Source organism: Podarcis pityusensis (assembly GCF_964106645.2).
Source record: "Podarcis pityusensis genome assembly, chromosome: 6".
Classification (NCBI taxonomy): domain Eukaryota; kingdom Metazoa; phylum Chordata; class Lepidosauria; order Squamata; family Lacertidae; genus Podarcis; species Podarcis pityusensis.
This window is the reverse complement of record NC_138030.1, coordinates 85,269,428-85,295,231: the sequence shown is the minus strand read 5'-3', so window position 1 is coordinate 85,295,231 and position 25,804 is coordinate 85,269,428. Positions and strand designations below refer to the sequence as shown.

At 49.0% G+C, this 25,804-nt stretch overlaps 2 protein-coding genes across 8 annotated transcripts in view; one reads left to right on the top strand and one right to left on the bottom strand.

Annotated features, from left to right (window-relative positions):
* LOC308480524 (carboxyl-terminal PDZ ligand of neuronal nitric oxide synthase protein-like) overlaps positions 1 to 25,804 on the bottom strand; it is a 132,382-nt gene that overhangs the window by 58,715 nt on the left and 47,863 nt on the right. For 2 of the 7 annotated variants that reach the window (XM_081012173.1, XM_081012174.1), the window contains 4 exons: positions 25,388 to 25,555; positions 21,112 to 21,277; positions 19,440 to 19,592; positions 2,589 to 2,880 (listed from right to left, as the gene is read on the bottom strand). In XM_081012173.1, the coding sequence (XP_080868299.1) occupies positions 2,589 to 2,880; positions 19,440 to 19,592; positions 21,112 to 21,277; positions 25,388 to 25,555 (779 nt within the window). Of the gene's footprint in view, positions 1 to 615; positions 628 to 2,588; positions 2,881 to 14,518; positions 19,593 to 21,111; positions 21,278 to 25,387; positions 25,556 to 25,804 lie in introns of those variants that run through there. The other 5 variants (XR_013988120.1, XM_081012175.1, XR_013988118.1 and 2 more) reach the window with 5 other exon arrangements.
* On the top strand, positions 7,520 to 9,240 carry SPATA46 (spermatogenesis associated 46). The gene is made up of 2 exons (XM_081012349.1): positions 7,520 to 7,696; positions 8,617 to 9,240. The coding sequence occupies exons 1-2, from the start codon at positions 7,591 to 7,593 to the stop codon at positions 9,129 to 9,131; spliced, it is 621 nt and encodes a 206-aa protein (XP_080868475.1). The 5' UTR covers positions 7,520 to 7,590; the 3' UTR covers positions 9,132 to 9,240.

Genomic DNA, 25,804 nt, shown 5'->3' with positions numbered 1-25,804 from the left:
TGTAGCACGCAGAAGACAGCAAAGTGCTGTCAGCGCTTCGCCTACCAGGGCAGCACAGCTTAAAAAGTGGCACAAATTCTTCCAGCTATTCGAGGGAATACACCTCCTAAGAGCGCAGGTCCTTAGTTCTTTGACCCCAGGGCTGATCTGGTGGAGAGTCCTGTCCCATCTTCCGCCTACCTATTGTGGTGGACTGCTTTCCGTTACACAAGTAAATCAAGTGTAAAGCTAAAGGGACCCCTGACCATTAGGTCCAGTTGTGGCCGACTCTGGGGTTGTGGCACTCATCTCACTTTATTGGCCAAGGGAGCCGGCGTACAGCTTCCGGGTAATGTGGCCAGCAAGACTAAGCTGCTTCTAGCGAACCAGAGCAGCGCACGGAAACGCCGTTTACCTTCCCGCCAGAGTGGTACCTATTTATCTACTTGCACTTTGACGTGCTTTCGAACTGCTAGGTTGGCAGGAGCAGGGACCGAGCAACGGGAGCTCACCCAGAGCAACAGGAACAAACTGTCGACCTTCTGATCGGCAAGCCCTAGGCTCTGTGGTTTAACCCACAGCGCCACCTGCGTCCCTAAATCAAGTGTAGCGATGGGCAAAATGGCCTAGTACCACTTTCACGACCTTCTGTTAGCTGTATGTCCTGGGACTTAAACCTCTGAAAGGTGTGAGCCCCTGGGGGTTGTGAGTTTTGGGAGTTCAGATGTTGTGACGATTCCAACTCCAGCCCCAGTGCAGCCAAGAGTCCTCTGGCAGCAAAAAGGTAAAGGTACCCCTGGACCAGGCATAGGCCAACTCGCCCTTCCAGATGTTTTGAGACTACAGTTCCCATCATCCCTGACCACTGGTCCTGTTAGCTAGGGATGATAGGAACTGTAGTCCCAAAACATCTGGAGGGCCGAGTTGGCCTATGCCTGCCCTGGACAGTTAAGTCCAGTCAAAGGCGACTATGGGGTTGTGGCGTTCATCTCGCTTTCAGGCTAAGGGAGTCGGCGTTTGTCCACTGGCAGCTTTCCTGGCCAAGTGTCCAGCAGGACTAAACTGCTTCTGGCACAATGGGACACCGTGACAGAAACCAGAGCGCACAGAAATGCCGTTTACCTTCCCGCCACAGAAGTACCTATTTATCTACTTACGCTGCCGTGCTTTCGAACTGCTAGGTTGGCAGGAGCTGGGACAGAGCAATGGGAGCTCACACTGTTGCGGGGATTTGAACTGCCAACCTTTCGATCGGTAAGCCAAGAAGCTCGGTGGTTTAGACCACAGCGCCACCCGCGTCCCATGCATTCCTATACTACCACAGGCTAGGTTCCTCCTCATCCTTCTACCCCATTTCACATTTCATTCAGAAAACATTTGCTTCTGTTCAAACTGTTCCGGGGGTACCTTTCTCCCACCACTCCCCCCTCCCCCCAGCTCACCTGACAAGCTGCTTTTGTGCACGGGGCATGTTAAGTCAGGTACACTCTTCAGGGCAAAGCTGGGGAGACGTGGCCCAGAGATTGTCAAGAGGGAAAAATTTTCCATGTCCTCTCAGACATTCCTTCACTAAAAGGGCCCATTTGTGGTGCAAAGCTTTCTCCGGGCAAAGGACCAGGTAGCCAGCTGGCCTTGTGACATCATCTCCTGACCTAACAAACAGCGACTGCTGGCACCTGGGCCTGACTTTGTAGAGGCTGCCGGCTGGCAAGGGCAAGTTGTGGGGGAAGCCTTTCTATGTGGGTCTCATGCTGACTCCTCCTCGAGGGGAGAGATGTGTAGGACAGGCTACACAGATGCAATCGAAAGTGGTTCGGTGTCCTTTGCGAGGTATCTCAGTCCCATCGTCCTAATTTACTGCCTCTAACGAGAAAGGCAGCAATCGGTGGATTAAAATGAGACACAGGCTCTGAGCTCAGGCGGTTTAGAGCACAGCGCCACCTGCATCCTCTGGCAGTGGGGGAGGGGGGCCTTAGGTAAAGTCCTAAATTCCTATATCAGTGACCTGCGGAAGCTGCAAACAGTAGTGACCACTAATGGCTCTGGAGCTCTACGTGGGACTACCTTTGAAGGTGACCCGGAAACGACAACTAATCCAGAATGCAGCAGCTAGACTGGTGACTGGGGGTGGCTGCCGAGACCACATAACACCGGTCTTGAAAGACCTACATTTCTGAGCACAGTTCAAAGTGTTAGTGTTGACCTTTAAAGCCCTAAACAGCCTCGGCCCAGTATACCTGAAGGAGCGTCTCCACCCCCATCGTTCTGCCCGGATGCTGAGGTCCAGCGCCAAGGGCCTTCTGGCGGTTCCCTCATTGCGAGAAGTGAGGTTACAGGGAACCAGGCAGAGGGCCTTCTCGGTAGTGGCATCCGCACTGTGGAATGCCCTCCCACCAGATGTCAAAGAGATAAACAACTACCTGACATTCAGAAGACATCTGAAGGCAGCCCTGTTCAGGGAAGTTTTTAATGTGTGACATCTTAGTGTATTTTTGGTCTTTGTGGAAGCCGCCCAGAGTGGCTGGGGAAACCCAGCCAGATGGGCGGGGTACAAATAAATTATTATTATTATTATTATTATTATTATTATTATTATTAAGCCCACTTACCATTCCTCCTGGTCCGGGCCTTCCCCACAGGAGAGGGCGGCCCCAGCACGCTCATTCACTTCGGTTACCCCAAAGCTGCTGTGGTTGCTGGTCTCTTTCCTGCGTAGCAAGTCGTTGACTTTCGCACCCACCGTCTTGCTCAGGTTCTTCAAGTGCTGGCTGCCCCCCACCCACTCGGGGGGGCCTCGAGGGCTCACACGGGGGGAGGATCTGGGGTGAAGGGAGACCGATTTGGCAGCCGGCAGCTTTGTTGCAGCGGTAGTGTTTGAATTCTCAAACGTATTTTGGTCAACTAGAAAAGAAACAAAATGGCACCCGTGTGAGTGGGACAGTTGCCAGGAAAATCCCTCTTCACCCAGCCTAGCCTGACCAATTGTTTTTCATGTGCATTTGTTATCTGTTTAATGAATGAATTTCTTCCCATAGAACACAAGGCGATTTAATCTATGTGCATCAATAACCAAAGCATATTTTAAAACAACTTCAAGTCCAATATAAACACAAGCTGGGATGAAAATCTTCCGTTGAGAGGCTTGTTGGAAAAGCGAGTTCTTCAAATCACTCTCCTTCCCAGTCTGAGAGGAAAAGATGGCAAAAGCAAGTTATTTATTGGGACAGTGGGAGTTTTGCAGCCACTGTTAAAGTTGCAAAGCAATGAAGTACGCGATAGAGCAATGGAGAATTTCTGAAACAAAAATGGGATATTAGCTCCGCCCAAGGGATGATGGAGAACAGCAACAACCAGGAAAAGGTAGACAACCCGTATTTTTCGCTCCATAAGATGCATTTTTTCTTCCTAAAAAGTAAGGGGAAATGTCTGTGCATCTTATGGCGCGAATGTGTGGTCCCTGGAGCCAAATTGCCCAGGGGTGAAAAGCAGATCGTGCTTTTTTTTTTTTGGAAAGAGGGACGTGGGTGTTGAAACAAAGCGGCTGATCACAAGCGATCGGAAGCGAGATAAGAGATGCTAGCAATAAAGGAGGCTGCCTGGGAGTGGGGAGGTAAAGACAGCATACTTGCAAGGAGAGGACAGGAAGACTAAATCAATGAGGAGAGAAATTAGAAGAAAAGGAGGAGCAAAAAACTGCTCCAGCTAAGGAAAAGACACTAAGGCAAACAAAAGGGAAGGGAGTGTTGAAAGGAAGCAGCTTATCGGTGGGATCAGGAGAGAGATAAGGGACGCTAGCGATAAAGGAGGCTGCCTGGGAGGGGGGAGGTAAAAGCCCATTGATCCTCAGGATTTTTACATTGGGTCACCCCAAATTCACCCTCAGATCACATAGCTTGTCCATGGCTACAGCCTGCACCAAAAAATTTACACACCCACTGTTTCCCTGGGCTGCGATGGTGCAAAAATGTGGTTACAAAGCACGGACCCACATGTATTCTCAGGATTTTTGCACTGGGCTACCCCAAATTCACCATCAGATCACATAACATGTCCATGGCTACAGCCTGCACCAAAAAAATCACGCACCCACTGTTTCCTGGGGCTGCAATGGCGCCAAAATGTGGTTGCAAAGCACGGACCCACATGTATTCTCAGGATTTTTGCACTGGGCTACCCCAAACTCACCATCAAATCACATTTCTGTGGCCACAGAATGAACCACAAAAATCATACATCCACTGTTTCGTTCAGAGTATTTTTTTTTCTTGTTTTCCTTCTCTAAAAACTAGGTGCGTCTTATGGTCAGGTGCGTCTTATGGAGCGAAAAATACGGGCAGTATTTTACAAGGACAGGAAGAAACAGCACGGACAGAATAATTGCCACACACCAGTAGAACAAGGATATAGTCTGACTGCCTCACTTGTAGTTTTTATAAACCACTTAATGTGTCAATATGAATTGATGTTGTTAATATCATAGGTATTGTATAAGGAATTATTCTGACCGGAGTGCAATTGAAATTAATAAGATTTTGGAACGCAGAAATAAATTAAATCATCAAACCATCATATCTAGCACGTGGAGGCCACCTAAATGATATAATTTGGTACCTGAATGATTGATATTAGTAACTGTATTATAATTTGGCATTGTTATAATGAGGCTATTATTGGATTGTAATTGAAAATTACATAAAAATTATTTTAAAAAAGGAAAAAGAAAAGCGAGTTCTTTAATAGACGCCGAAATGATAACCGAGATGGTGGTTGCCTGAAACACAGCGTAAGAGAGAATCCCAATTCTAACGCGGCATGGGATGGACCTCCTAGTGAATTGGTATCTGCAGGAGGCCTTCTCTTGAGGAACACAGTTATCAGGGGTGAGACAACTTTAAGCTATACTGGTCTCAAGGGCCTATAACTAACACCAGCCCTTTGAACTGAGCCGGAAGCTAATTGGAAGCCGGTGCAATTTTTTCAGCAAGACATATAACGTGATCATAATATTCTGGCCCAGTGAGCAGCCACATCGCTGTATTTTTCACCAACTGCAGCTTTTATGGGCCCCAGATAGAGCAGACTGCAGCGATCCAACATGGAGATTATCACTGCGTGGATGGCCGTGGCAAGGCTCTCCCAGTCTAGAAATGGCCATTGCTGTCTCAGTTGCCAAAGGAAGAAAGCCATGATTGGCTTTTCTCACCAGGGACACAAGGAAGGGGAAGGTGTGCATTTAAGAAACCAAGTTCCCCAAAGGGCAGAAACTCTGTTCAGCTAATTAAAAAGCCCATACCTACTTTCCCAGTTTTATGTCCTAGGACACTTCTGGTACACAGGCTTTCCTGTTTCCTGCTTCCTTAAGAAGCAGGCTTATAAATCTCTGCTTTCCTTTGGACCCCATTGGTGCATAGCTGTCAAGCGTCCCTTATTTGGCGGGAAACTCCCTTATCCCAGTGCTGTTTCCCGCTGCTGTCCCAGATTGATAATGTCCCTTAAATTTCCCGGGTTTCATGCTCACCCGGCTCGGGAGGGAAGCAGCGGCTCAGGGTCCTCCGCCTCAAGAGAGCGAGAGAGAGAGAGAGAGCGTGCACGAGCTGCCGCATCTCTGTCTCTCCCTTTTCCCCCTCAGGGGCGCGTCGTGAGGAGACAGGTGGCGGCAGGCGGGCAGGCAGCCCCTCTCTTGCGAGACTTCCACCGCGCTGCCAGGGGAAGCCGGAGGCGGCAGCGGTGGCCTGAGGGAGGAGGGAGAAGAGGGGATGGGGAGGAACACAGAAGGACGGTGCTTCAGTGGCCAGGCGCCGCCGCAATCGCCTCATGCCAGCTCGCGGGCGGCGTGGGCGAGAGTCTCTCCCCCTTCCTCCCTCTCTCTTGGGCGGGGAAGGGCCGATGGAACTCGCGCCAGGACGATGGCAGCCCCGACGTGCTGCTTAGCATACCCTCCAACCAGTGCGGCATCTTAATGTAGTGATTTCCCCCTCTGCATCCCTTTCATGACTATTTTTATAAATCATTTGTCCATCCATAGTTCAAATTTTTACTACAAGTTTTCTGTCAACCCTACTAATGTATGTAACTCTTTACAACAGCTTTTCAACTAAATTATAAACTTTCCCCATTCTTTATTAAAGAGGTCCTCTTCCTGGTTTCTAATTCTGCTTGGAAGCTTTGCCATCTCGACGACATTCATCAGTTTTGTCTGCCCCTCTTCTTTGGTTGGAGTTGTAGACCCTTAGGATCATCTAGTCCAACCCCCTGCAAAACACAGTCGCAGCCAAAGCAGCATGGATCCATGAGTGGCGGATTTATGCATAAGCTAAGCCAAAATCCCTTATTTTGGCTGCTGATCCCTTCTTTTCGAGGCTGCTGGTCCCTTATTTTCAAATCTGTAACTTGACAGCTATGCATTGGTGAGGCCAAGAGATAGGTCTTGTTGTCTGGGCATCCCAGGACTTTAACATACAACTGCCCAGGCTTGCGCCCTGGAGAGACCACTTTGGTGCTAACACAGTGGTTTGACTTCACCCCCCAGAGGTGCACTCCATTGTCTCTCGAGACAAATGGGTGCCAACGGCAATTTACTCCATTTAAAGTTGCTTTAATCTACTCTTCACTAGCGATTCATTTACTCGCCCTTTTCTCTTTCCATTTGGTTAATTTCCTCTTCCCTTTTCAGTTCACTCGGCTGGTTGTGTTTTGGCACTTATTACCCTCATTCCATTTCGGCATGTTGGTTTCCATCTCTCCAGATGGAAATATTTCCCATTACCCTTCTTCCATCGTTTCTTTCCCCTCTTCACGAGTTTTCTCAAACTCTCTTGAACTGTCTCACACCTCACCCTTGACCGTTTCCCTCTTTTGCTTACTCCTATTCAAAATTTGGCCAATGGTCTCCTTTAGAGCGCATGTCATTGTGATCACGTTTCTCCACTTCCCTTCGACTCCCTTTTTCGTTTCAGGTCTGCTTCAAGCCCTCATTATCTTTTAAGGGTCTCTTCTCTATTTCTCCACTCTTTCCCTCTCCTTCCACATTCTGACTTAAATCTACTTGCCAAGCCAAATATTTTTACCTCAGTTTTTGCCTCCTTCCCCTTCTCCCTGATTATACCATATTGTTTTTATAATACTCTTCTCATCTGCGATTAAGCCACTTCAACCACTTCATTAAAAAAATTATCGCAAGGCATCTCTTTAGCTGAGATTTTCCTGGCAAATCCTCCTGCCTTACCCTCCTCTGCTTTTGTTTCCTGAGCGCCTGTGTCTCATTTTAATCCACTGATTGCTGCCTTTCTCACGAGAGGCGATAAATTAGGACGATGGGGCTGAGATACCTCGCAAAGGACACCGAACCACTTTCGATTGCATCTGTGTAGCCTGCCCTACACATCTCTCCCCTTGAGGAGGAGTCAGCATGAGACCCACATAGAAAGGCTTCCCCCACAACTTGCCCTTCCCAGCCGGCAGCCTCTACAAAGTCAGGCCCAGGTGCCAGCAGTCGCTGTTTGTTAGGTCAGGAGATGATGTCACAAGGCCAGCTGGCTACCTGGTCCTTTGCCCGGAGAAAGCTTTGCACCACAAATGGGCCCTTTTAGTGAAGGAGTGTCTTGAGAGGACATGGAAAATTTTTCCCTCTTGACAATCTCTGGGCCACGTCTCCCCAGCTTTGCCCTGAAGAGTGTACCTGACTTAACATGCCCCGTGCACAAAAGCAGTTTGCCAGGTGAGCTGGGGGGGGAGGGGGGAGTGGTGGGAGAAAGGTACCCCCGGAACAGTTTGAACAGAAGCAAATGTTTTCTGAATGAAATGTGAAATGGGGTAGAAGGATGAGGAGGAACCTAGCCTGTGGTAGTATAGGAATGCATGGGACGCGGGTGGCGCTGTGGTCTAAACCACCGAGCCTCTTGGGCCTGCCGATCGGAAGGTTGGCGGTTTGAATCCCCATGACGGGGTGAGCTCCCGTTGCTCTGTCCCAGCTCCTGCCAACCTAGCAGTTTGAAAGCATGCCAGTGCAAGTAGATAAATAGGTACTGCTGTGGCGGGAAGGTAAACAGCGTTTCCGTGCGCTCTGGTCTCCGTCATGGTGTCCTGTTGTGCCAGAAGCGGTTTAGTCCTGCTGGCCACATGACCCGGAAAGCTGCCAGTGGACAAACGCTGGCTACCTCGGCCTGAAAGTGAGATGAGCGCCGCAACCTCATAGTTGCCTTTTGCTCGACTTAACCTTCCAGGGGTCCTTTACCTAGGGGCGGAGGAAGAGGGAGCGGTGGGGGCAGGTCACCCCAGGTGCCACCACCAAGGGGGTGACAAAATGCCAGGCGGCACTCACTGCGGGGCCTGCAGTATGCCCACAGACTCCGCACTGCCATAAATGGCCCACCCGCCGCCTCACCTTCAGCTGTAGGGCAGCTGAGTGGGAGAAGGAAGGCAGATTCCTTGGAGGTCTTGCGGAGCGTCCGGCCCCAGCTGGCCCTGCCCCACGGGTGGCAGGCGCCGCTCCTGGGCGCAGGGCACACACGCCACCCCAGGCGCCTGATCGGCTTGCTCCACCATTGCCTTTACCTTTTAGCTTACCACACCAACCATCACACGGTGCTGGCCAGGTCTGAGAAAGTCACAAGGCTCATTCCCCTTTTCTTGTGCCAGACTGCCTCCTTGCGGAACTGCAGAGTGGGGAGCCACCGCAGCAGAACTGCACCATCTACCGCCCCTGGTATTCCCCCTACAGCTACTTTGTGTGCATGGACCAAGACAGCCAAACTGACTCCTGTGGTTTCCCAGGGACACTGGGAGGCAACAGCCTAGAAGTCCCAGCCGACACTGGGCCTGCCGGAGACAACGTGGACAGTGGCTCCTCTTCGTCCGGCTCCCTGGAGAAAACATATCCCCAAGAGAGCAGCAGCAGCAGGAAAGCCACGGACTGCATCACTTCCCAGGACATCCTCTTGGCTTCCAAGTGGCGGCCCCTGCATGGGTGCCAATGTGTGGCCTGCTGCCGAATGTTTCCAACTTTGCGCTCGCTCAAGGCCCACATCAAACGCGGAGCCCGGGAGGGCTTCAGCTGCCAGGTCTATTACCACAAGCTCAAAGCCCTGTGGGGGAAGGAGCGCAAATGGCGCCCCAGTAATCGTCCAGCGGGCAGCCACAAAATGCTCAAATAGCAATGTCCGTCTGCAAGAGGCGTCGCAGCCACCAGGCGCCCGTCCTTTCCCCCACAGCCCAAGAATAAAGCAAGTTATTGATGCCGCTTAGAGCAAGCTCGCTGTTCCACCGCAGCCTCGCTCCGTTCCTCGCCTGGGGTCTCTGTTCCCAAAAGGGAGAAGCCTCTTTCTCAGATCTCCTCCTCCCTGAGCTTGCCCCTCACGGTTACAGTGGTGCCCCGCAAGACGAATGCCTCGCAAGACGGAAAACCCGCTAGACGAAAGGGTTTTCCGTTTTTGAGTTGCTTCGCAGGACGAATTTCCCTATGGGCTTGCTTCGCAAGACGAAAATGTCTTGCGAGTCTTGAGATTTTTTTTTCGCTTTTCCCCCCCTTTATCTAAGCCGCTAAGCCTTTAATAGCCTTTTAGCAGCTAATCCGCTAAGCCTTTAAGCCTTTAATAGCCGCTAAACCGCTAATAGCGCTAATCCATTAAGCCGCTAATAGGGTTGCTTCGCAAGACGAAAAAACCGCTAGACGAAGACACTCGCGGAACGGATTAATTTCGTCTTGCGAGGCACCACTGTATTTCCACTGCTGATGCTGCTCAAACTTTGGTGCCTCAATAAGTAACCAAACAAACCCCCGTGTTGCAAAGAGAGCGTCAGCAATGTCTAGGCAACAGGATGACCATGTACATACGTAATAGACAATCTTTATAGAATTCCTTCAAACCATAACAAGTACAAAATGAAATCTTTCGTCTCAAAGTCTCTGAAAATCTTTAAATGAAGCGAGGTACCAGACTTTGTACGATGAAAGACAAGCTGTGAAGCTTTGTGTATTCAGCGAATATGATGCCCAACACTGGACAGTGATTCCGGATATTGACTACTGTTTTGTAGAATTCTTTGTCAGCGTGGTGGAGGATATAGAATTGCTTCATAAACCCATCTTATTTCAAATGAATGTATGTAAATGAAAATATCAAATGCTGTGGAACAGTGCTCATGTAATAATGTAGAATGCAATCCTATATCCTCCCACCACGCTGACGAAGAATTCTACGAAACAGTAGTCAATGTCCAGAATCACTGTCTGGTACCTCGCTTCATTTAAAGATTTTCAGAGACTTTGAGACGAAAGATTTCATTTTGTACTTGTTATGGTTTGAAGGAATTCTATAAAGATTGTCTATTGCGGATGTACATGGTCATCGTGTTGCCTAGACATTGCTGACAAACTTTGGTGCTGGCTGAGGCCTGCCTGCAACTCGACTCGCCCTGCCCCGAAGCATCCCCGCCGCTCGGCTGGTGGCTGTTTACTAAGCTCCTGTGTTTCTCTGGTACAATCACCAAGGCACGCGAGGCTGGCTAGAACCATGCCAGGAGCCTCTTCCTGGCACCTTCAGGGCGCCTGGCTGCCATGGAAGGGCAGTCGCTCCAGTTGGAGACACACCAAGGCAGCAGATTCTACCTACAGGCCACAGAGGCATCAAAGGCATGTCTGCACATGAGACGGGGGGAGGACTGCCTGCAGCTCTTCTGTGCCAATTCAGGGGGCTTTGGCCTGCAACTGGCCCTTTGCCTGCCGTCCTTGTGGGACCAGAGTAGGCGTGGCCCTGCATGGCAGGAGAGGCTGCAGTCTTGCCAGTTACATGCTACACATGCATGCTTCATTCCCTACCTTCCTCAACCCCAGCCCTGTACCATCAGTAGCTCTGGAAGAGGCTTGGAGCAGACGCCACAGCAGAATGAGCAGGAAGGTTCATTTGTGGCAAGTGTTTAAGGCTGGCTATCAGAGAGGTGCCCTCATCTCTGGCTTCCGAAACACGTTTTAGAACCAGGCAAGAGAAGTGGGAAGTATCAGGCAAGAGAAGTGGGAAGATAGCAGAAAAATAAACTGGGTTAGCTGCATAATTTGTTATGGACCTGGCTGGTACCCTAGATGACAGGCACAGAGCACTTTATTTAGAACAGGGGTGGCCAACTCCCATGAGTGCGATCTATTCACAGAGTTAAAAACTGGCAGTGATCTACCCCCTTTTTGGGGGTTCAGGCCAAAGTTGCTGAGCTTTTTTTAGGAAGAAAAGTTGTTTTTTGGGGAAGGAAGAGGAGGAAGGCCCGTTTTTTAAGGGTGCAGGGCACAGAAGTTGAGTTTTTTTAGAGGAGCCAAAGTTGTTGAGCTTCTTTGGGGGGAGCCAGTGATCGGCCAGTGATCTATCTCAGACGTTTAGTGATCTATCGGTAGATCATGATCTACCTGTTGGACGTGCCTGATTTTTAACATGTCTGGTCTAAAAGGATTGCATGGCAATGGGAAGGAGGACAGGCACTTAGTGAGAAACAATGTAGGGGCATCTGGTCTTTGACCGTAATAAATTATCTATCTATCTAATTATCTAATGCAGGGGCACAGAAAGTACAGAAATCATATGCTGGGCAGGCAGTGCCAAGGAGAAGTCAGTGGCTGTGGAGGGTTTGGAAAAAAATTCTGGGTTGCTGGATATAGGATGGAACCTCCAAGGTATCATTTTGGAAATGTTCCCTGGATTGGGCCAGCATTAATGATCCTTAAAAGGTCAAGAAAGAAGACAGAGACAGCAGTTATAGACTGATAAGATTCCACAATAGAAGAAGGATCTGTCCTGAGAGTGATGCTATTTGATTTATTCTTACATGGCCTAGAAATGGGGTGAGCAGCAAGGTGGCCAGGTTTGAAGAGGACACTGAGTTATTTACTAAAATAGTGAAAATCCAAACAGATGGTCCTTTCAGAGCTGCTACAAACATAGTGTACGGAAAACAAAATGAAAATTGAGATCCAGTGGGCAGGCCCCATACATTGAGGCTTCACTCCCTAACTTCAAATGTAAGCTTTGCAAGTGACTAGGAAAAAATCATGAAGAAGAGTTTGGATTTGATATCCCGTTTTATCACTACCCTAAGGAGTCGAAAAGCGGCTAAGAATCTCCTTTTCCCTTCCTCCCCCACAACAAACACTCTGTGAGGTGAGTGAGGCTGAGAGACTTCAGAGAAGTGTGACTAGCCCAAGGTCACCCAGCAGCTGCATGTGGAGGAGCGGGGAAGCGAACCCGGTTCACCAGATTACGAGTCCACCCCTCTTAACCACTACACCACGCTGGCTCATGGAGGAATGCTCAATGAGACTGTTGACTCTGTATACTGAGGTGGTAAAATGGGGGTGGTGGGAGGTCTATAAATCAAGGGTAGCCAATCTGGTGCCTCCCTCCACATTCTTGGGCCCCCAACTCCCATCTGCCCCAGCCAGCCCGGTCTGGGGTTCTCCTAGAGAGGAAAGGTACGGGGTCACTTCCAGTTCAGTCCTGGTCCTGTCCTGGTTGCAGCATCTCCAAAGGATTTTTGTGTTTTGGAAAAAAGTGTAGCAAGGGGGCAATTGCACTGATCAGGGGACAGGAGCTGTTTACCTATGCAGAAAGGTTAAAGGGGGACAGGGACCATTTAGTGTAGGGGGAAAACGCCCTGCTATCACCCTCACATTTGGCAGGTGGGGGGGAATGGATTCTGTGCCCATACCCTGAGGCTGGGGCAGAGTTCCTCCACACGAGGGGGAACACGGCCTAGCCAGGTCTGTCCCCCCTGCCCCCGGTGCGAAGGAGCAATGTCTGCGTAGAGTCTGGCTTAGGCCCAGGTTGTGTGAAGGACTCTAATCCCCCATATGAACCTTCCTGGGCTCTGAGATCTTTGGGGAAGGCTCTTCTTTCTGTCCCTAGACCTTCGCAGGTGGGGCTGCGGGAGAGGAGGGTCTTCTTGGTGGTGCCAGCTTCGGAACTCCCTAACTAGAGGAGCCAAACTGGCTCCCTCCTCATTGTCCTTCTGTCAGCAGGTGAAGACCATGTTGTTCCGGCAGCTGGGCTAAGTAGGGTGGCCTGACCCTCTGTGCCATCATTTAAAAGGCTGTTTTGGTTCCTGCTTTTTCCTCCCAGTGTCTCTTTCCCTTTGCTATTCCTCAGAGCTGGTTTTTCACCGGTCAGCCAGGGCCTCCAAGGCACAACATTCCGGCTACTTACGATAGCCCTCTGAGTGCAGCCTTTTCACAGGGTTTCCCCACCCAGGAGTGCACAGTCGTAGAGGTGAGTGTGCATTTTGCTAAGGAAAGAAGAACAACCAGGACAGCTCCCAGACCGCAATTGGTGAGGATGTTGGGAACAGCCCAAGCACCATAATTCCGGATGGCACACACCATTAACATTACTACACGCCTCATGGCGCACTCTCGTCCGGGACAGCTGCCCGAGGGCTCATCCAGACTTTCTTTTGCGCCGCATTTCTAGGTACAGGCCTGCACTGCGTCCGAGCCCCCTCACCTCAGCACTTGCCTTGCAAAATGCTGCTCTTTACTGCTAAATTGGAGCAAACAGCAATCTGGGGAAACCCCAAATTTCAGTTTGTTCCAATTCAGCATTAAAAAGCGGGCTTTTGCAGTGGGTGGTGGAGGGGGAGTGCTCAGACTTGGAAAGCACAGACCTGCTCCTAGAAAATGTGGGGGGGGGGGGGAAGCCCTGACTCACTAATGGAAAGGTTTATGGTTCTTTTTCCTTGGCTGATGATGCAGCATGAGACTTGGGAGTGCCAGCAGGTTTAAACTGCTAAGATGCCACTAGGGTTGATGCTTTCCACCCTAACATTCTGCCCCATAAGGTCTGACCGTCTGGCAGCACCGGTGCAATGTCTGTCTGGCACAGCTGTTCTCTGCAAACCATTGTTCTATCGGGGGAGAGGTGGAATATAGGACTTGGTCTCTTCAAACAGTCTTTGGTTATGCACAACCTGCCTTGGGACGCGGGTGGCACTGTGGGTTAAAGCACAGAGCCTAGGACTTGCCGATCAGAAGGTCGGCGGTTCAAATCCCCGTGACAGGGTGAGTTCCCGTTGCTCGGTCCCTGCTCCTGCCAACCTAGCAGTTCAAAAGCACATCAAAGTGCAAGTAGATAAATAGGTACCGCTCCAGCGGGAAGGTAAACGGCGTTTCCGTGTGCTGCTCTGGTTCTCCAGAAGCGGCTTAGTCATGCTGGCCACATGACCCGGAAGCTGTACGCTGGCTCCCTCCGCCAATAAAGCGAGATGAGCGCCGCAACCCCAGAGTCGGTCACGACTGGACCTAATGGTCAGGGGTCCCTTTACCTTTACCTTTAACCTACCTTGGGACCTGCCAGTGTTAGCCACAGATTTTCACATGACCTTTTCTCTTTTCCAGACTCCGGGTGTTAAATTTGGGTCCCTGTTCTCTAACTGAAGGTTGCTGTGCTACTCCTTGTAAGGAACCCTGAACAAACCAGCCATCTTTCTTGTAACACTCGAGGTGATCGAGAAGAAAGGAGGGAAGTGTGAAAAGATACAAGGAAAGCAAAGAAAGCAGAGACGGCAGTTCAGCTTTAGAAATAAGGAAGATTTATTTAGCAATAGGCAAGAAGCTCTAACACCACCGGCCGGGGCTTAAGTGCACTTACAGAGAAAGAAATTCCATAACATCCACTGCTTTTGCAAAAGGAGAGAACGAAAGGGAAAATGCAGAGGAAACTCCCAAGAGGCTTTATGAAGGAACCATCTGTGGAATGCCAGGAGATGGAGAAAGGCCTTCCTCTGAGAGTCCCTCTAAGCCAGGGGTCAGCAAACGTTTTCAGCAGGGGGCCGGTCCACTGTCCCTCAGACCTTGTGGGGGGCCGGACTATATTTTGAAAAAAATAATAATGAACAAATTCCCCACAAATAACCCAGAGATGCCTTTTAAATACAGTGGTACCTTGGGTTAAGAACTTAATTCGTTCTGGAGGTCTGTACTTAACCTGAAACTGTTCTTAACCTGAAGCACCACTTTAGCTATTGGGGCCTCCTGCTGCCGCCACACCGCCGGAGCATGATTTCTGTTCTCACCCTGAAGCAAAGTTCTTAACCTGAGGTACTATTTCTGGGTTAGCGGAGTCTGTAACCTGAAGCGTATGTAACCCGAGGTACCACTGTAAAAGGACACATTCTACTCATGTAAAAACACACTGATTCCCAGACCGGATTTAGAAAGTGATTGGGCCGGATCCGGCCCCCAGGCCTTAGTTTGCCTACCCATGGTCTAAGCAGTCTGGGCTGCTGTGAGAGATCTGCCCCATGAACTGTGATCAGGTGCCTTCCTTTTCAAATTGCATTTTCTTGCCTGAGGCATCTGCCAGTGTTGCTGGGCATGCTGGCACCTCTGCCCTGGCTGCTCTATGGCAGGTGCTTTCCTGCCCTAACAACCGACACACACTCATTCCATTTCGAAAAGCATTCCTTTGGTCACCCCCTTCCCACTTTCATGTCTCCCTCCTGTCTTCAGCAAGGTCTTATGATATCAGGGCCTGACCTAGGCTGAGAGCAGCAGCCCAGCCCCTTCATGGCTCTTGCCAAAACACAGAAGTATCTCGGATGCTCCCTTCCTCTTCCTGAACAAGACCAGCAGGATTACGCCCTCCCTCTCAATTCACCCCGAAGGCACTTTCTCCCTGAGCTGCGTCCCTGAAAGCCCAAGCTGCCGAGCAAACAATGGGCCAGACTTCCTCAGGGGAGATAATTTGGCTTCAAACTTGCTGGGTTAAGAAGAGAAGAAGAGCTTGGATTTGATATCCCACTTTATCACTACCTGAAGGAGTCTCAAAGCAGCTAACAATCTCCTTTCCCTTCCTCCCCCACAACAAACACTCTGTGAGGTGAGTGGGGCTGAGAGACTTCAGAGAAGTGTGACTAGCCCAAGGTCACCCAGCAGCTGCATGTGGAGGAGCGGGGAAGCGAACCCGGTTCACCAGATTACAAGTCCACCGCTCTTAACCACTACACCACACTAGCTCTTAAGTGGCAGACATAAACTAGCTCCGGATGTAACAACCCTGGTCAGATAAACCGTGGCTTCTCAACCTAAGGCCGAGCCATGTGCTGCTTCCCTCTCACAGGAAACTTCACTTGTTTTCCTAAGCCACGGTTTCCTGCGAGATCCAGACCAGGAAACAGTAGCTTAAGGGCTCCCTCCCTCCAAACCTGGATACGCCACAGGAAACCAAGAAAGCTTTGCTGAAGCTGCGCAAGAGAGGGGAAGGGACACAGCTTGTTCAATGGCTTATCACATTTGCATTGCTTTCTCTGAACCAGGGGTGGAAGGAAAGGGTGGAGAGCAGCCGCAAAAGAAGGTCTTGTCTTGCAGACACAGGTGGATTCCTGTGGATGCTATGTGAAAACTGCATCCCCAAATTCTATCTTCAGTAGTTTTGCATAAAAATCACCCATGGATTTATTATTATTATTATTAAAAAATCCAATTTGCTTAATAAGAACTGCACAGCAGTTAAATGCAACGTGCTTCCCTGTCCAGCTGTATCTCCCCCTCTCCCTATTCATTGTTGCAGTTCCTCCAACTACATCCTATGAACCTTGTTTGCAAGCAAATCCTTGGGAGGATTTGCAGAACGCCCTGGCAAATATTAATTGCAAATCTTCCTTTGTGCCTTATGCTCCCCAACAGGGAAGGCCGGAAGCGGTCGTTCCTCACAAACCTAGGGAACAGCCTGCAAATTAAATACAGTGGTACCTCGCAAGACGAATGCCTCGCAAGAAGAAAAACTTGCAAGACGAAAGAGTTTTTCGTTTTTTGAGTTGCTTCGCAAGACGAATTTCCCTATGGGCTTGCTTCGCAAGACGAAAACGTCTTGCAAGTTTGTTTCCTTTTTCTTAAAACCGTTAATACCCAGCGAAACCGTGCTTCGCAAGACAAAAAATGCGCAAGACGAAAAAACTCGCAGAACGAATTAATTTCGTCTTGCGAGGCACCACTGTAATGGCAAAGTCTGCAGCGGCTTGCAGGAGAATAGAACAAAATTCGAGCTATGGAAACACCTAAGGAAAGGTCAAAGTGAGCAAAAGCCCAACAGCCCCATAATGTTTCTGAGCACATGATGCTTCTTCAGGGCAGTATTAAGCGGGCAGCAGAGATCTCTGCACCACCTTTGCTGCAGCTTCTGGTCAGGGTAAGAGCTGGAAGGAAGAGGGGCACTGATGCTTCTTCTAGCTGCCTGTCATAATATGGGCCAGTCCTCAGAGATCGAAATGATTTCTTGCTGCCTTGCACGACTGAATTCTAGTTCAGTTTATGCTGCGCAGGGACGCTTAAGAAACTGCCCTGTTGTTTTACTCAACAGCTCCCTGAAAGTGAGAAGTCCATTTTGCAGGGACGTGGGTGGCGCTGTGGGTTAAACCACAGAGCCTAGGACTTGCCGATCAGAAGGTCAGCGGTTCGAATCCCCGTGACGGGGTGAGCTCCCGTTGCTCAGTCCCAGCTCCTGCCAACCTAGCAGTTCGAAAGCACGTCAGAGTGCAAGTAGATAAATAGGTACTGCTCCGGCAGGAAGGTAAACGGCGTTTCCGTGCGCTGCTCTGGTTCGCCAGAAGCGGCTTAGTCATGCTGGCCACATGACCCGGAAGCTGTACGCCGGCTCCCTCGGCCAATAAAGCGAGATGAGCGCCGCAACCCCAGAGTCGGCCACGACTGGATCTAACGTTCAGGGGTCCCTTTACCTTTACCTATTCTGAACACAGAAGCTCCTTTAGGATTCTTGTGTGTCTTAAGTTAAAACAAAAAAATCTGGACCTCTCGCTTGCAGTACGCCGCTCGCCCTATCCCTCAGAAAGCCACAAAAGAGAAAGCAGGAAAGGCCATGTCCCATGTGGGGAAAAGAACCTGGCCCATGGAAGGCCAGGGCTGAGATGCTACTTCCCAAAGGACAATCACAACATGGAGCCAATGGAACGCTTAACTACTGATGATGCCAAGCATTGCCTGAGTGCATCTCAGAGAACAAATACAGCAAAGTTTATAACACTTGCCTCCATACAAAACACGCATTGCAACCCCCCAAAAGTTCTTCTCTGGCTCAGCTTCAAATCCAAGCTAGAGAGGAACATATGCAGTCTTTGCTCTGCCTCTCACCCATCCATTCCGCACACTTGCTTAGAAAGAACTGACCCGTTTTCTGAGTTTAGACAAAGAAATTCTAACTTTTCCCATGCCCAGTTCCAAGCGCAACTATAGCTCTGACTCGTCTAGATTTTTGGAACGAACGCAGAGGCAGCCTGAGCTTTCAGACACACAGGCCTTTTGTGGAGTTGCTTCCATAAGGAACCGCTCCTGCGTTCCTGCAGTTATACGCTCGGGGGACTAAGGTGCCAGAGTTACGACAAAAGAGGACGACTTGAGCTTCTGCAACTGAGGCTGCCGTGTCAAGAATTTCAACGGTATTCAAAAACTGTAGGAGAAGTTATCAGGCCCCCAGTTCTAATACCAATTCCAACCAAGGTTCGATCATTTACCCACAGACAACCCCTGTCATAATTGAACTGTTTCTTTCAGAGGTTTGCAGAAACGTAAGGCTATTGGTCCTGTCTGGAAGCTGACTAGGGATTATCCTAAGTACAGGAGGCAGCAAGGGAGGAGGAGGAGGAGTGGAAATCCCCCTGCAGGGCTTTTGCGGATGCGACTCAGTAGCCGAATCTAACCCACTAGGTACACAAAAGGCCCCTCTGAATTCTGCCACCTGTATGCATGATGCAAAGGAGGCCAACTTGCAGGTCCTTGCTAATTTGCATAATTTATCCAGCGTCTATTAGGTCTTTTGGGGAGCGTGTGTGTGGGGGGGGGAGTGTTATGAAGGGACACCTGGACACTGGCAACCTTGCACACTCTCACTGCTGGCTTTTTAAGGTTTCACCAGGAACTGCTGACACCTTTTTAGCTTTTCTAAAAGAAAGTTGAGGATCCTCAAGATGCTGTCATTTGCACCCAGTATCCCTTTTTGGTGGTGCAATATGGCATTAAAATACATATATAAATAAATGAAAACAATTCCTGAGACCTTTGGGCGCCCCAGAAAGCAGCTCTTGCCTTCAGGAGGAAAACCACCACCCTTCTCCTGACTTCCAGGTACCAAGACAAACAAAGAAGCGGGCTTTCTCCGGCCTGTTTGCAAGGAGGCCTGAGCCCCCCACGTTCTCCTCCCCTGTCGCTTGCCACAGGCCTGAGATCTCTGCCTCCTCTTAAATGGCAACCTCTTCTTCCAAACTATCTCCCAGGCCCTGCTTGTTGAGGACACTGAGCAGACGGAGAGAGGCCTCCTGGCCCCACGAGTCCCACTCCTCGCTGTCGTCCGTGTTGGACTCGAACTCGGAGCCGATCCCCGACTCACGGAACTTGAGGAGCTCCAAGCTGCCCAAGGGAGGGCCGTCGCCTGGGAGGAAGCAGAAACATTCCAGCTTCGCCAGGCAGTTACTCCTACCTAAGGGGCTGGCCAGAGAGTTGGCAGCGTTGGAGAAGCTGGGGTGGAGCTGGAGGGGGCGAGTGTCTTCGGGCAGAGGGGTGCTGGGGTCACACAGAACGGGCAGCCCGCCGGGGCGGAAGGTGATTTCCAGCAAGCTGTCTCGAGAGCCTCCTGAAAGACAAAGAGAGAAGAAGCAGCGTCACGCCAATGATCCAGTCTGCCTGATGGGAGAGAGGGAGGCTCAGACCGGAGATCCTCTAGGCTGGCAGCAAATGTCATGTAAAAAAAGGTAAACAAAGGTAAAGGGACCCCTGGACGGTTAAGTCCAGTCAAAGGCGACTATCGGGTTGCAGTGCTCATCAAGCTTTCAGGCCGAGGAAGCCGGCGTTTGTCACAGACAGCTTTCTGGGTCATGTGGCCAGCAGGACTAAACCACTTCTGGCATAACGGGACACTGTGGCGGAAACCAGAGTGCACGGAAATGCCATTTACCTTCCGCCGCAGCGGTACCTATTTATCTACTTGCACTTTGACGTGCTTTCGAACTGCTAGGTTGGCAGGAGCTGGGACCGAGCAACAGGAGCTCACTCCGTCGTGGGGATTTGAACCGCTGACCTTTTGATTGACAAGCCCAAGAGGCTCAGTGGTTTAGACCACAGCGCCACCTGTGGTCAGCAACTGGCTAAGCAACAGAAAATATAGAGCAGGGGGGAAATTGACAGTTCTCCCTACAGAGGGATGTAGAAATTGGAGTTTCCCCAAGGATCGGGATTGGGACCTGTGCTTCTTAACTTGTTCATTAATGATCTAGAGTTAGGGATGAACACTGGGGCAGCCAAGTGGAGGAGACTGTCCAAAACAAGGGAAATAACATGCAGCTGGGTCCATGGCGTGAGAGCCTGAAACATGGGAGAATCTTGCCCAATGGAGAGAATATGCCCCTCCTATGGCCACCTTTGGGGAGCTGGTGAGAATGTCCCATGAGGCTTGTGAAAGTCAAGTCAGTCGGACAGTCAGTATTTGAGAACACCACCCTCCTTGGTGCTTTACTGACTCCCTCTATCGGTACAGGCTAACCCCCATTTTCATTTTATACGGGCTGAAAATACATGTTTCTTTAGGTTGGATTTCAGGTGACATCTTTCTGTAGCTGGGATTTTGCTGACACCTTCTGATTTGTTTAGCTTTGATTGGCTTGCAAACTGCTTTTAGCAACCGGGAAAACAATATATAAATATTTCAATGAACAGATCGGGGGAAATCCCTGCCTCACAGTCAATGGCGGGGCAAGCCAGGGCAGGACGCTCCGTGGGGCCTCAAGGAGTCTGCCTGCCTCCTCCCACTCAGCTGCCCTATACCTGAGGGGGAGGCGGTGGGCGGACCGTTTGGGGCAGAGTGGAGCCTGCGGGCGCCCAAGCCATCGTGTCACTCCCAGGAGAGACGGGTAGCTCAGGCGCGCTGCAGACCCCACGGTGAGTGCCATCTGGCATTTTGTCACCCCCCCAGTGGTGACACCCCGGGCGGCCCACCCCCACCGCACCCCCCTTCCTCCACTCCTGCTCACAGTGTCACTGCGATGGTAAGCACAAAGGCAGAAGAGCAACTGTCAGATGAAAAGCTTGCTCTAAGCGTTAAGGAGAAGCAGAAGAATGACAAGGGAGGAGGAATATGGAGGAGAAGGAGCTCTTACTGGGGTTGGATCCCAGCAGCTTTGCCTCTAGTTCTTGCACCTGCTTCACCAGAAGCGAAATATGGTTTAGGAGGTCCTTATTCTGCAGCAGGAGCTGGTGCACTCGGGCTTGGGCCTCAAGGCGGGCAGCGGCCTCTGTTGCCAGCTGGTCCTTCAGCAAGTGCACCTGCAGGAACAGAGATAAAGGAAGACTCAGGTGAGATGCTCAGAGGAAGCGGGGAAGGAAGCAAAGGGAAATCTTCTCGGAAGACACTTTGCACCCATGTAGGAACACACTTGCTAGGGCCGTCACAAAACTGCTAGTTTCCCCAAATTGGGGAGGGGGCATTTTAAGGGGTGGGGGATCCTGAAACATTGCAAATTGTTTTGTGGAGAAGGCACCCAATGGCGTGGCTTCCTCCCTTATTTTTACAGTACTCCCCCCTCCCCCCACGAGGACATTTTGGGGACATACATTATGCACAGTGTGGGCACACCCACATTTTCTACCGCCTGGCAACATGCCTTCAGGCCAAGCATCTTTGCCACAATAATAATAATAATAATAATAATAATAATAATAATAATAATTTATTTATACCCCGCCCATCTGGCTGGGTCCCCCCAGCCACTCTGGGCGGCATCCAACAAAACACTAAAATACAATAACCTATCTCAGAGACAGAAACAAAATTGATAAAAACTGGTTTCGGGTTTACAAAGAAATAAAAATAAAATAGGGATGATCACTTCTCAGGCCATGCTAATTTTAATACGGAAGAAGCATATTCTTTTCTTTAATTCAGAGAATTGAAATTTGAAATGAGGAAGCGCAATTATAGCGTAAATCACGCAAGCTCTAGAATTACTATAAATATGAAAAATTGCAAGAAGATTCAATCACTGTATATAATGAGGGGGGGAAACAAAACTCGTTTCTTACTTCTATAGCATATTGTTAAATAAACTGCAACAGACAGAAGGGTGGTCCTTCTTGAATTCATGTACATGAATGTTTGGGTTTTTTGTTATGGAAAATGCTATTTTCAACATTGTATTTGCCCTATGCATGTCTTTTCCCATTGTATATAAAGTATTGCTTAAAAGTGATATAAATGAAACAAAAACAAACAAAATGGAGGCATGGCTCTGTTTCAAATCACTCTTGCTGGAGTTGGTGATTCCCTAAAGGACCTGTTGAAAATTAATCGCCTCAAAGTATTCAGAATTCACAAATCAGGACTAAACGTCAGATAATCACTGTTGTGGCTATACAGTGGTGCCCCGCAAGACGAATGCCTCGCAAGATGGAAAACCCGCTAGACGAAAGGGTTTTCCGTTTTTGAGTTGCTTCGCAGGACGAATTTCCCTATGGGCTTGCTTCGCAAGACGAAAATGTCTTGCGAGTCTTGAGATTTTTTTTTCGCTCCCCCCCCTTTATCTAATCCGCTAAGCCTTTAACAGCCTTTAATAGCCTTTTAGCAGCTAATCCACTAAGCCTTTAAGCCTTTAATAGCCGCTAAACCGCTAATAGCGCTAATCCGTTAAGCCGCTAATAGGGTTGCTTCGCAAGACGAAAAAACCGCTAGACGAAGACTCTTGCGGAACGGATTAATTTCGTCTTGCGAGGCACCACTGTAATGCAAAAAATAGCCCTAGGAGACTCTTGAGAGTCCCATGGACTGCAAGAAGATCAAACCTATCCATTCTTAAGGAAATCAGCCTTGAGTGCTCACTGGAAGGACAGATTGTGAAGCTGAGGCTCCAATCCTCTGGCTACTTCATGAGAAGAGAAGGCTCCCTGGAAAAGACCCTGATGTTGGGAAAGATGGAGGGCAGAAGGGGAAGGAGACGACAGAGGACGAGATGGTTGGACAGTGTTCTCGAAGCTACCTGCATGAGTTTGACCAAACTGTGGGAGGCAGTGGAAGACAGGAGTGTCTGGAGTGCTCTGGGTCCATGGGGTCACGAAGAGTCGGACACGACTAAACGACTAAACAACAACAAACAACAGTCACAGAAGCTAGCTTCAGAAACAGACGTAAGTACTAAATCACTGCGTAACTAAAGGAAAATCTAATGGTAAACAGCCACAGATTATTATTTTTTAATCAATGATCAAATACAAACCTACCATGTATCCCATCATTGTAAAAAGCCGGGATGCAAGATATGTGTGGAGCATCGTCAGCGTCTTTGTAAATGTACCTAACGCTTTGCAGAGAAACAGAAGCAAAGAAAGCCAGGTCCTTACACATATTTTGAAAGGGGGAAACCAACAGAGGGAAGGAAGCATGAAGTTAACTAGGACAAACTGTGTGAGAATGCAGTTACAGGTTCCTAAAGAGAGGGTAGAAAATGCCCCCAGGAAAAGTGGATTTTCACAACATGGCACAGGGAGCACAAACGCGATGGGCACTGAGTGACGCTAAGAGCCAGAGAGAGGGAGCCTTCAAAGCTGAAATCGAGGCTTGGTGCCTGGACAACAGAGGAAGCCGTGGTCATTGCTACTGGCTACTGAGAATAAATGATCAGGCGGCCGTTCGAATATTACTTGCTAAAAATTGGAAAACACAAGAACTACCAATAGTGGAAGATTGGCAGATGAAGATGATGGACTTTTCGGAGCTAGCAGACCTGACTGGAAGAATCCGCGACCAGAAAGAAGAGGAGTTTCAAGAGGACTGGAGGAAATTTAAGGACTATTTGAATAAATATTGTAATATAAAAAATTAGAAATTACTTGAAAGAAACAAATAGGCCTAGGATTAAACGAAGTTATAATTAAATAAATGGGATTTAGAATGTTAAGAAAAGTGAATAAGATGGATTACAACTGGAAATTGTTTTAGTTTAATAATGATATTGGAAAGCTGTTACTTTTAATTACAAGGAAACTCAGAAGGGAGGGATTTGAGGAAGTCAACCAAGATGTTTAAAAGGTGGATTTGTGAAGAATTAAGTTTGTTGTTATTGTTTATCTGTTTATTGTTCTTTTTTCTGTTTTTGTGTATCATTTTGCTTTGTGGTTTGTGTTATCATTGTGGAAAATCTAATAAAAAATTTATTTATTTTTTTAAAAAGAGAGAGAATAAATGATCAGAGGAAGGCTTAGGAGAAAAGATCTTGAGTTTGAAATTGTGATGAGACATCCAATTAGGCAGGATAAGCAGTTGGAGGTGCCAGACTGAACGGAGGGAGAATGAGCTGGGGCAAAGAGGGAGAACAGCAGTATTCTGGTGACATTGAAAGCCAAGATAACTGTTGGAAGCCGTGCTGGGATAACAGGCAGATTTAAAAATAGCTAGGAATGAGGAACAGACTCCTGAGCAACATTCCGTGGAAACACTGAACGAGTAATAATAATAATAAAAACCTAAAGAATCATGGCAAGAAAAATTGATGGACTATGCAGAACTGGCAAAAGTGACATACAAGCTACGGGACAAGGATAACTGTGACTTTAAAGATGAATGGGAACCCTTTACGAAGTATTTGAAGACGCAACAAAGCGAACTGGACCCCTAGGCTGGCTTTGAATAAACATTCACAAACTTTTTATTGATAATAATCAGCTAAATAGTTTGAGGATCTATACAACTGTGTAACATGCGGAAAACAGCATTTTTAGAGAAATCAAAGACTGGAACTGAGGGAAGTTGGGGGGTGGGGGTGGGTGGGTTTTGTGAGGGGGGAGGGAGGAGAAATGGGGGGAAAATAAGGATGATATGTTTCTGGATAATATGTTTTGTTTTAATTTTAAATAAAAAAAGTTTTTTTTTAAAAAAAGGGATAGCAGGCAGAATTAAAAATAGCTAGGAATGAGGAACAGACTCCTGAGCAACATTCCGTGGAAACACTGAACGAGCAATAAAAAAAAACAATGCAGGAGAGCGAATGAGAAGAAGAAGAGTTTGGATTTGATATCCCGCTTTATCACTACCCTGAGGAGTCTCAATGTGGCTAACATTCTCCTTTCCCTTCCTCCCCCATAACAAACACTCTGTGAGGTGAGTGAGGCTGAGAGACTTCAGAGAAGTGTGACTAGCTCAAGGTCACCCAGCAGCTGCATGTGGAGGAGCGGGGAAGCGAACCCGGTTCACCAGATTACGAGTCTACCGCTCTTAACCACTACACCACACAGAGTCACAGGGACCCAATAAGGCATCTCTCTCATGACACCAGCCACTGGCCCTTTAAGGCATCAGGCTATTTCTAGGACAGAAGCATTTCATGCACCAGCTCTGCCCCGTGGATCCCTTTGTGCTCTTCCCTCCCGCAGAACAGAGATAACAACCTGCGCCACGGCCACTTGCGTCTGCTGCGTCTGCTGCTGCAAGAGCTGCTGCAAAAGCTGCCTTTGGTGGTGAGCAGAGAGAGGGGTCCCTGGCTCAGACAGCTGGGCAGAAGACGGGAGCAACATCTCGGGGGAAGCCGTCAGAATGTCCTCGTTGTGGAGCAAGCCCTGAAAAAGACAAACAAGCTGCAGGGAATCAGAAACAACAACAACAACAACAACAATTTATGATTTATACCCCGCCTATCTGGCTGGGTTTCCCCAGCCACTCTGGGCGGCTTCCAACAGAATATTAAAATACAATAATCCACTAACATTAAAAGCTTCCCTAAACAGGTCTGCCTTCAGGTGTCTTCTAAAAGTCTGGTAGTTGTTTTTCTCTTTGACATCTGGTGGGAGGGCGTTCCACAAGGCGGG